We start from the raw sequence: 10739 nt of genomic DNA, 5'->3' as shown, positions 1-10739 counted from the left end.
CACACACACACACACGGGTAACAGCTCTCAGCTGTCAGGCTCAAATTAGTCCCAGTAATGGTTGGGCCTCAAGTTATTTATGGGTGCACACTGCAAAATAGTATGACTTCTCAATTATAGATAGGTTATAGTTATAATGCAGTGTGACCTCTAGGTGCTGGAGCTGAAACAAGTTGTGGTTTAATCAATTAGTTGTGACGATCTGCTGCTTTTCTTTATGATAAGTACAACATGTATGAGAGTAAACATGTTATGGAGAGTAAACATGTATCGAGAGTAAACCCATGTATGATAAGTAACTGTAACAGTTATTGTTAGGGTTTGGACCTTGCTGTAAGTAGCCATCAAAGTAAATTTAATTTATAAAGCAACCCTTGTAAAACCACTTAAACACAGTATAAACTGACCAAAGTGCTGTACAGTGGATGACTAAAAAAGGCAAATAATACAGAAAAACACATTGGTAAATAACTAAAAAGACAAATAAAACAGAAAAAAACACATTGGACCAATAGTCTGGTTGCACAATTTAAGACTTTTGAAGGGAAACTGTGAATTTTACACTGTTTTTTGACAGTTTATAGGGGAAAAAAACGACAGAGACAATAATAATCTGCAAATAATAAAATTAGATAATGAAAATAATTGTTTGCAGCAGACTTAGTGTGTACCCGAGCATCTTAAAATTGGTTAGTCATCCTTATCATCCGTTGCCTGAAATACTCTTTTATTTTTTATTTTATTAGTGTAAAAAACAATCCTCAATTTCAGTTTAAACCAGTTTATTTCAAGCTACTTTTTGCAAAATCAGCATCAAAGTCAAGTTATAAGCAAAGTATTAAATTGATTGATTAAATTTGAAATTTCCCCATTGTGGGACTAATAAAGGCTTATCTTATCTTATCTTAAATTAACTCCAGTCATGTGGTCTGTATGTATTTGACTAGAGCTGAAACAATTAGTTGTAACATTACCTCGTTACAGCTTTGTACTTGAGGATTTACTGCTTTCTGTGTCTAATCGTAGCAATAAAGTGAATATATTTGGACTGTTAGTTGGACAAAACAAGACAGGCTGTAGGAAAATGTGATCACAATTGTCGAACATTTTACGGACGAACAGGTGAAATATCTTTAATGCAGTGGTAAAAATGTCTCGATCCATTACTAAATGACTAAACGTCCATTTATCAGTAACTACAAACCCTGTGTGTGTGTTTGTGTGATACACAGGATGTTAGGATGGAGTGTGGCCCATTTCTGCCAGACAGCCTGGTGTTGGAGATCTTCCTGCGTCTGCCCCATGATGCCGTGCTGAGCGCTGGTCTGACCTGCAGACAATGGCTGGCCGTCTCCAGAGATGAGTTCCTTTGGAGGGAGCTGTTCTACAGCTACTACCGCATACCACGCTCTGTACCCCGACACCCAGGTAAAAAAACATATAACCGTACGTTCAACAGAAGAATTCAGCATCCTGTTAAACACACTGACTCGATAGCAGCTTTGGGTATAGATATTTCGAGCAGTCGGAGCTTTAAATAACCTTGTTTACCTTTGTGCAGCGGCTGTGTCGTGGTACAGGGAGTTCAAGCGTCTGTTTGACTGTATCCCCTGTGTGGAGGTTCAGACGCTGAAAGAGCACAGTGACCAAGTCCTCCACCTGGCCTTCTCTCACAGGGGTCACCGGTTCTCCTCCTGCTCCAAAGACTGCACTGTTAAGGTAGGGATTAAAAGATTATTGCGGTTACTTTCATCCTGGATCTTATTTTCTTACTTTCTGCCAACATAACTGTGGGGCTTTTCTTTTCTCTGGTTAGCTCTAACGTGCACACTGCAGGGCCAAAGAAAGCTCCTGTAATAATAATAAAAAAACAGATTAAAACATGTCCTCTCACAATGCAACTCATGCTGCATTCACATGCTGTGGTAAATGATTTATTTAGAAACTCTCACATGATACATGATAGGATATGAGATAGACTAGATGATAAGTACTTTTAGGGTTTTCATTAGAAGGTTAAATCTTATTTCAGTCACATTTTTGGTTTTTAAATGTTGGCACTTTGGTTGATTCTTGACTGTGAACAACACGTGAAGCAGGTGATAAAATGTTAACCCTGATCAATAATTGGGCAAAAGTAGTGCTGGATTTAAAGTAACCATATTTTCTATCTAGTCGCATCCTTTACATCTGTTCTTCTTACGTGGAAAACCAGATTAGAACTTATGATTTGACATGAGTCTGGACTTTTTTGGTTCCTCAAAGCTGATTAAAATCATGTAACTGCTGTCAGAGCATCAAGTCTCTAAGCCCAACCCGTCAAATGTGCAGGCTTATTGACAGCTGGATCATAATCAGTACATTTTATGATGAAGCCTACACTTTCAGAACTAATATTCAGATGCAAATGGATGCTTTGTTAGATTTATAATGAAATAATGTTGATATAATTATGTGATCTATTGGTGTAATTTTCATATTGAAGACTTACTGTATACATGATAAAATATACAACAAAAAAAGGAACGAACGACTGGAAATTGATCGAAATGACCAAATATCTTGTCCTGGTATTGTATTTTAGTCCTTCACTCGGATTACATTAACCTGGGTGTGTATTTTGTTTGAAACTCAACTGTTGGTAGGATAAGCAGGGTGGTATGGTACACTTCAAAGCTGGTTCACCAGACGCAAAGCCGAACGGAAACATGCTCTTTTTTCATTTCTGTCAATTAAGAACTGTTCACACCACTTGCAGCGAACTTTGGGCATCAGATCTATTTTGGAAATGCTGAAGATGATCACATCTACAAGCATAGAGCCTATAAATGATTTAAATTTACATTTCTTGTTATGGTTGACGATTGTTAATTTTATGTGCAACAAACCCTTGTACTTTCTACCTCTTCTTTCAAAAGGTTAATAGGTGAGAAGATGAATTTTCTGTAAAATAAAAGGAATTTTACTTCATCTGAACTGTTATTTATGCTCCGCTGAGGCAAAAGGAAAAATCGACTGTAGTGAGAACAGCCACAAAATCGAACTAACAAGTAAATGTCCTACAAACGCTGACCACCATTGTGAGCGAGTGCTGTCCTATGATGTCAAGAAAAAGTCCTGGAAAAGGATTTCTTCAAAAGAGTTGTTGCACCAGTGCATTTAATTGTTCAGCAGGTGTCAGATCGTCAGTCATCCTTCTTATTAGACGCTCACTTCTTTACAACCCTGTGTTGTGGTTTGTTGTGTGCAGCTATGGGACACGGAACGGCAAGATGGTAATATCTCGCTGGTGCACAGCTCCAGCATGCGGCAGTTTAACTGGGGCTACACCCAGTTCTCCCAGTTCAACGCCGACGACACCCTGCTGCTCGTGTCTGGTGTCTACCTGGGCCCACACCACTCATCGTCTGGGGAAATCGCTGTCATCAGTATGGGTAGGAAACAAACAACAACAAAAAAGCGCAGCAGTTGTGCATCATCATTTCCTGTTGTTTTTCTTGAAGATGAGTTAGTTTTAGTTTTCGCAATCATTTCTTGTGGACATCTTTCCTCCCACAAACTAAGGTGTGTGTGAGCGACAAGTAACAGTTCTGCGTGCAGAAGGCTGATGCAGGTTGATATGCGTGACATGTATAAGAAATAACATGTACAGATAGTAATTATGCAATAAATTACAGAGTCATCATCTACGTTAAAGGTCCAGTGGGTAACACTTGGCAGAAATGGAATATAATATTCAAAAGTACGTTTTCATGAGTGTAAAATTACCTGAAAGTAAAAATCATTATGTTTTCGTTACCTTAGAATGAGAATAGAGTCCACCATGTTGAACCACCATGTTTCTACCAGGAATGTCCCAATCCGATCTCAGCGATCGGTATCTGCACCGATCAAGGCATTTTTTAACTGATCTAACTGCTCTATATTGAGCTTTACTGACCTTATCCGATCTTTTGTTTTACGACAGCTGTCACGCAGATGTTAACTTGTCAACTCTCTCTGCCGTGTCCACTCTGAGCTCTGTGTCAGTCCACAGGTAGCCCCGCCTGCTGTGGAGTTTCACGGTGGGCAGGGCTACGTCTGCTCGGAGCACAGACAGCAGTAGAGATTAATTAATGTAATCTGCGCAGAAGATGTACAGACGATTTAAATAAACACTCAACAGAATACAGAGAGAGTTCATTCAGGTAAGATTACAGAGAGGGTTTGTTATTTTTTACTTTCTTGTTTAAAAAACAACAACTAAGGAACAGCTTTTATGCCGGCATTTTTTCTTAATGCAATGCAGAGCAATTCAGTTGTCAAGCATATATATTGGATTGATTTGAATAACTTTACTGTTCACCGAGCAATGTATTATCTGAAAAAGAAATACAGATAGGGACTCAGTATCGGCAGATACTCAATATTAAATTATAATTAAAAACTTGATCATGACATCGCTAGTTTCCACAGTAGCCCAGAATGGACAAACCAAAATGCCACTGAATCGTACACACTGCAACTTAAAATCCACAATTCTGTGTCACATAAAATGAGGAAAACAAACTCATTGTCAGTTGCCAGTTTATAACTTTCTATACACCAACATATTATAATGAATGCAGTCTAATACAACAGTTCTGCAATAGAGCCTAAAGTTTGCGTGTGTTTCTTCATTAATGTGTGTTTCCAACTCTCCCATTCTCCCCATGTCTTAACACACAAAAATAAGAAAATTACTCGCTGTTGTCACGTGTGAGGAATAAGCCATACGACGTGTTTGGCTGCTGGCTGAACGAGACCCACTTGATTTCTGGGAACCTGCACTGGATAGGCAACCTGACGTCCTGCTCTGTGCTGTGGCTCAATAAAGCCTTCCAGGTGAGACCAAGGGCACGGCAGTCAAAATCTTTCTTTTCCAAATGCAGATGAAGGACCTACAGGAAGAATTTTTTTAGCTTTTGTTGTGCCATGGGATTCTAATCATTGTACAACATCTGGAACATCTTTAAAGTATTTTCATATTCAAATACTATTTAAAAAAAAACAAAAACAAACATATTCTCCAAAATATCTTCCCTCCTCACCCTTCTCATTTCTCCGACAGGATGTTGAATCAGAGAACGTCAACGTAGTCAAGCGCCTTTTCAAGATCCAGAACATCAATGCCAGCACCATCCGCACAGTGATGGTGGCCCACTGCCGTCGTCACGACAACCCGGACCTGCTGCTGGACTACGAGGCTCAGTCTCAGGCTCGAAGGCAGAAAGGGCAGCAGCAACAGCAGCACCAGCCCCTCCTCTTTGACCTGGGAACCTCCGGCAGCGAGGAAGAAGATGAGGCAGAGGAGGATGAGGAGCGCCAGAGGGAAGAGGCGAGGTGTTCCGGCCTCCCCGCTGGCCGCCTTCCTCAGCCCACCATCACAGGGCTGGAGCACATTATACAGGTGAGCTAGGTGAACAGCTCAGGCATTTTTAACATTTAAAAAAAGAAAAATCCTCTTCATCATTCTTTTTGTTTTTCTTCCTTCCTGTTAGAGTTGTAAAAATATAAAGATCCAGGACCTGGAGATTGAGACCCAGGTGGCTCAGATGATGGGCAGAACCTACACAAAGGCCCCTGACTCCAGCCTCATTGAGCCCTCTGACCCTGGTGAGGGAGAGGACAAAACGTACTTACTCTTCACCACCGGCAGCCTTACATACTCCCCTCACCAGATAGGTAGGATTGCTTGCAAAACACGCAAACATCTTCGAGAAACATAAGAAAAGATTACACACAATGCTGTCAGACGTCTCCTCTCATGTAGTCGATTTTGTCTCCTTCTAGGTATTAAGCTGATCAAACCCGACCAGATGACCACTTGTGGTCCAGTTCTCGGGGAAGAGCGGAGTTCAGAGGAATTTTTTGATTCCCTGGACCATGTCATTGATATACATGGGCACATCATTGGTATGGGCCTTTCTCCAGACCACAGGTAAGTAAATAATGTAGAAACAAAGCTCAAATATACAAATATATATGCCCTATCCACATACTTTTGTGTACTTGTGATCACTTACTATTTTCTTTGTCATTTCAGAACCCAAAATAGATCTTGACACACTAGCTTAACAGCATATATCTGTGTCAGTGTACCAATGTAACACATGTATTGACTTTTCATGACTCTTTTCCTTTCATTGATCAGGTACCTTTATGTGAATAGCCGGGCATGGCCTGCCGGGTGTGTGATCTCCGACCCCATGTCCCCTCCTCCCATTGCAGAGGAGATAGACCTGCATGTGATCGACCTGAAGAGTTTGAGGGAAGAGAGAAGGAGCCTGCGTGCCCACCGAGCCTTCACGCCTAACGACGAGTGCTTCTTTATCTTCCTTGATGTCAGCAGGGACTTTGTTGCCAGGTGGGTGACCGGAGACCATCTGCTTTTCCAAGAATAGATGCAGCTTTCACACTTGCAGCCTTTACCTTCACCTTTAATTTGCCTGCATTTTGTCATTTAGTGGTCGTGTTGGAATAGGGAAATGATACTACAATGGTGTGAAATTTGTGGTCACATAGTTTTAAAATAATGTTAACCTGTAGCTTGGGTGAATGACAGCTGCTATTCTTACCGGAGCAGCTTGGGTAATTTATTTACTCGGTGTTACTGAAAGCACCTACACTTACTAGAATCACACTTACAAGATGTAGGGGATACACTTGGAGATTTGAGGTTTCATTTAGGAGCAAAACAGTAACAAGATGATAGAAATGATTCCTTTCAATAAGAGAGAGTGATGATGCACCTCTGCTCTGTATGATGAACCTCCAAAGAGAAAAACAATGGTTCAGGATAGGAACTTTTTACTAACTGAGACATACATTTCTGATTAATTTCCACCCAAAAAAACAGTTTCAGAATAGAAGCCTGGATTGCTTTTATGTTAGAGTATTTGCCTTGTGGGTGTTATTGATTACCCTGAGAAATAGCGGTTAATAGTCTTGGGGGATTTCCAAAGCAAACACAAATAACTGCTTCTTGACAGCATAATAATCTGTTATTTATCGTCTTTTTTGTTTGAAAGAGTGCAATACATAAAAAGGAAATGCGTTTTTCCAGAGGTTATTACAGTCAGAATAAACCAAAAGTTATATGGAAATAAGGCAACGTTTTGAAGAATGTTTTACCTCTGTTTTGAGTTATTTATGTTGCATTTTCTGCTGCCAGTTTTGTCATAATTGTATTTATAATGTCAGTTTCAATACCATGTAATCATGGTAAGCAATAAGGTATCCATATGTGAATATGGAAAAACAATTATCTATATCAGCACTTATGTGCAGCTTAGCAATCACATTGTTAAGCTTTCATTCAAGTACTATATTGCTTTTGTGTTATAGGATAGGGTCACCGTTTTATTTAAAACAATACTCACATGTCCATATGTACATTTAAAGAGTTATGGTTGCTGTAATCTTTCCTCCTGTCCATACTGAGATCCATTTCCTGTGTGATTTAAATGTAAGCGATGGGAGACAAAATCCAAAGTCCTCGTTCTGTGCACCTTTCAGTCAAAGCAAGTGAGGTTTTATCAGTCTGACTTTGTCAAATCAAAATACACAGAACGTCACTTACATTGATTGTCAGTATGGAAGACTACAGCGACCATACAGCGACCATACTACTGTTTTAAGACAGACTCGACCTATCCTTTAATATTTAAATACCACCGATTGTAAATTATGTTTGGCACATATTCTCATTCATAGTGTATTAGTCTCGTACGATGAAACCACATCAAAGCAGGTAAAGTTAAGAGCTGAAACGTAAGAGTCTATTAATCGGTAAGTCAATTGAAAGGCAGAGAAGATTAATTGGCAACAATGTGATAACTCATTATTTTTCTAAATGTTTCTTTTGTCAAGAGATGCTAAAAATTCTGCAGTTCCAGGATCACAAACTTGATGATTTGCAGTTTTTGTTTTGTCTTATTTGATAAAAAAGCAAATATCTTTGGGTTTGAGAATGTTGGTCAGTAAAAATAAGCGATTTGAAGACGTCAGCTTGGGCTTCTGGGAACCTGTGATTACTAGAATATTATAAATGTATTATTAATGTAGAAAATAGCAGATTGATCGATGATTCTTTTGTTGCAGTCGTAGAAATAACAGACCACAGCAAATGCTTTGACAACAGTGTAGAAATATTTTGACTGACCTATCTCTCCACTCCACTCCCACAGTGGAGCAGAAGACAAACACGGCTACATCTGGGACCGTCACTATAACATCTGTCTGGCACGTCTGGCACACGAAGACGTGGTGAACTCGGTAGCGTTTAGCCCCGCTGACCAGGAGCTGCTGCTGTCTGCCAGCGATGACTCTACCATTAAGGTGTGGCGCTCGCCGCGCATGGTCCGCCTGGCGCAGACCCCCGCCAGGCCAACGAGGCCCCGCAGCCTCCTGTCGTCCTGGCTGAGCCGCAACAAGAACTCAACGTGTCCTAGCAGCGTCAATGGAAAACCATGAGTCAGGTTGGGAAACACTAGCAGTGGGAGGGAGGGAGTGGGGGGAGGAAGGTTTGATCTTTTTCCTCTGTGGTGTGAATATATATATATATACACTCCATGTATATGTACAGTGTGGTTACAGTCAGTGGTTTTGCTTGAGCTCACGGTGTTGTGACACACAGCAGTGCTTGGTGTCTTACAGTGTAATTGGAGACGGGACGTGATGTGACTCAGGGTTAGACACAAGAGGGCGATGTTGCACCAGCAAAAGGAGAGAAATCAGCACCGACTCTGTTGAGACGAGTGATATGACGTGTTCTCACAGATAGAGATAGTGTAGACCTGACACCTAAATGCACAAGACAGGCATCCAAACATGTCCCCCAAGAAGATGTTTTTTGTCTGTTTTTTATCTGTAACGTTGAGTCGGAACGGGTCAGACACAGGACTCCTGGAGGTGTAAATGTGTGTAAATGTTCTGCAGAGATGGGACCCATGATCGCAGTGCTCATGTCCTGCTCTTCGGAAGCAAAGTGCTGTAACTGAAGAATTATTTCAGAAAATGTCTTACTAATGGATATGTCCAATTGATGTCTTGAGTGTAAACACATCATAAACCCTGTTTTCGGAGAATTATAAAACCATTTAAAACCAAAAGGGAAGATGACCTTTAGCTGCATTTACTGCAGTCTGCCTTGGTTTTTAATTACCCCCCATCCCATTGCTTTTGTGCCCCAGAAATGGTCGATCAATACCCTATTGAACGTAGCATTATTGAGTAATTTAATATAGAAGAGTTGTTGAAGAACAGTTGGCGTGAAGCATGACTGAGCAAAAAAAAAAAATGTTGTTTGTGTTAGTTAACTGTTATTTGGACCTATATTATGTAGACATGTATTTAAACACCTTTATTAATTTGTAGCACAAAGCTGCACCCTTTCATTTTGTCAAAAGACTCGCGTCAGGATGAATCTCAAACATGTATGTCTCCTGGAGTCTTTTTTAAAATAAAAAATAAAAAATACATTATTTTCTCATCATTAAATGTGACAGAAGCATATGAACCACCTAGAGCCGTCTGGAATACAACTATAACTATACACAGCTACCCTTTGGCCATTTTAATTTCACAGTTAGCAAATTGTTCCTGTCTGTCAAAACAGAATCACCATCCTCCAAAATGTGTCCTGAGACGCATTCTTTCTTATTAAACTGCGCACATTAGATGCACTGTTGAACAACCAATGTTACAATACATATTTATATCCATTATATCCCATTCAAGACAAATATTGCATGTTTTGGTCAATGTAAGGAGGTTGAGGAGGTAATCATTATTTTAATATGGCCCAAATTGTTGAGTTCACTAACTTAAAAATGAAATAGAAATAATATTCATTAAATACATTTGGTAAGTAGTTTTTTATTCAGTTTGTAATTCTGTTGAAAGAACAGATTGTCTTAGAATAGAACAGCCAACAATGCAACAATACACTACAAAGTGCACAATGAGCTCGGAAGTGCAGCAAACTTCCTGCCGCCTATATTCAAATGCCCAATAAACACACGTGTGTTTTTGCAACCAGTCTGTGTTTGTGTGTGCAGTGGTTAGCCCCTTACTTTCTTTACTAGTTTTATCGCTCAAGAGCCGGTCTAAAAAACAAAAAGTAACACATAGCAAATGAACCCTGATACTTTACATTTCAGTTGCAGTTTAACCAGCGAGGCTTAGGTACTTTACCTGGTAGATGTTTGTCTTTCCCTGCTGTAGATGAGACGGATTCTACATATTAATCATGATTTTGGGATTTTCTCGTTTCCTGAACTGTCTGGTTGTGTTTGTCATATTTTCTTGAAACTTGTGTCAATTAGTCAGTTCACCAGCTGACTCTTGCCACCAGCTGACTCTTGCCACCAGTTGAACAGTATTTTCCATGTTTTGAAATGCGTGTAATAAGTCATGAACTTTCTCCGTAGTTCCCTTTGACAACCTTGTTAACTGTAGCATCTTTTTCATCATGTTCCCCTGTCCTCTAATGTTATTTTCAAACTCCCCTGAAATAAAAAGCATGCCCTGAAAGGCCAGAAGTCTGCAAAAGTGTCAAGATTAATATTCTGTTCTACTAACAAGGGTCGCCCCCAACCTTTGCCAGAGCTTTCTAACCATGCTAACGGCTCTGTGAGGCTGCACTGAGACAAAGCTGTACTTCTAAAGCTAAATGCTAACACCAGCATGGTAACATGCTTAAAATGACAATGCTAACA

General features: G+C 40.0%; 1 protein-coding gene across 2 annotated transcripts in view; it reads left to right on the top strand.

Annotated features, from left to right (window-relative positions):
* Positions 1-10567, top strand: part of fbxw5 (F-box and WD repeat domain containing 5) — an 11349-nt gene extending 782 nt beyond the window's left edge. The window contains exons 2-10 of one of the 2 annotated variants that reach the window (XM_035667963.1): positions 1233-1428; positions 1562-1719; positions 3251-3434; positions 4715-4863; positions 5090-5428; positions 5520-5703; positions 5812-5959; positions 6173-6385; positions 8208-8493. In XM_035667963.1, the coding sequence (XP_035523856.1) occupies positions 1242-1428; positions 1562-1719; positions 3251-3434; positions 4715-4863; positions 5090-5428; positions 5520-5703; positions 5812-5959; positions 6173-6385; positions 8208-8493 (1848 nt within the window). In that variant the 5' untranslated portion in view covers positions 1233-1241. Of the gene's footprint in view, positions 1-1232; positions 1429-1561; positions 1720-3250; positions 3435-4714; positions 4864-5089; positions 5429-5519; positions 5704-5811; positions 5960-6172; positions 6386-8207 lie in introns of those variants that run through there. The other variant, XM_035667964.1, reaches the window with a different exon arrangement.
* The last annotated feature ends 172 nt before the right edge of the window (positions 10568-10739 follow it).

Source organism: Morone saxatilis, unplaced genomic scaffold, assembly GCF_004916995.1.
Source record: "Morone saxatilis isolate NCDOM2014 unplaced genomic scaffold, NCSU_SB_2.0 Contig21, whole genome shotgun sequence".
Lineage (NCBI taxonomy): Eukaryota > Metazoa > Chordata > Actinopteri > Moronidae > Morone > Morone saxatilis.
This window is presented reverse-complemented; position numbering and strand designations above follow the sequence as displayed.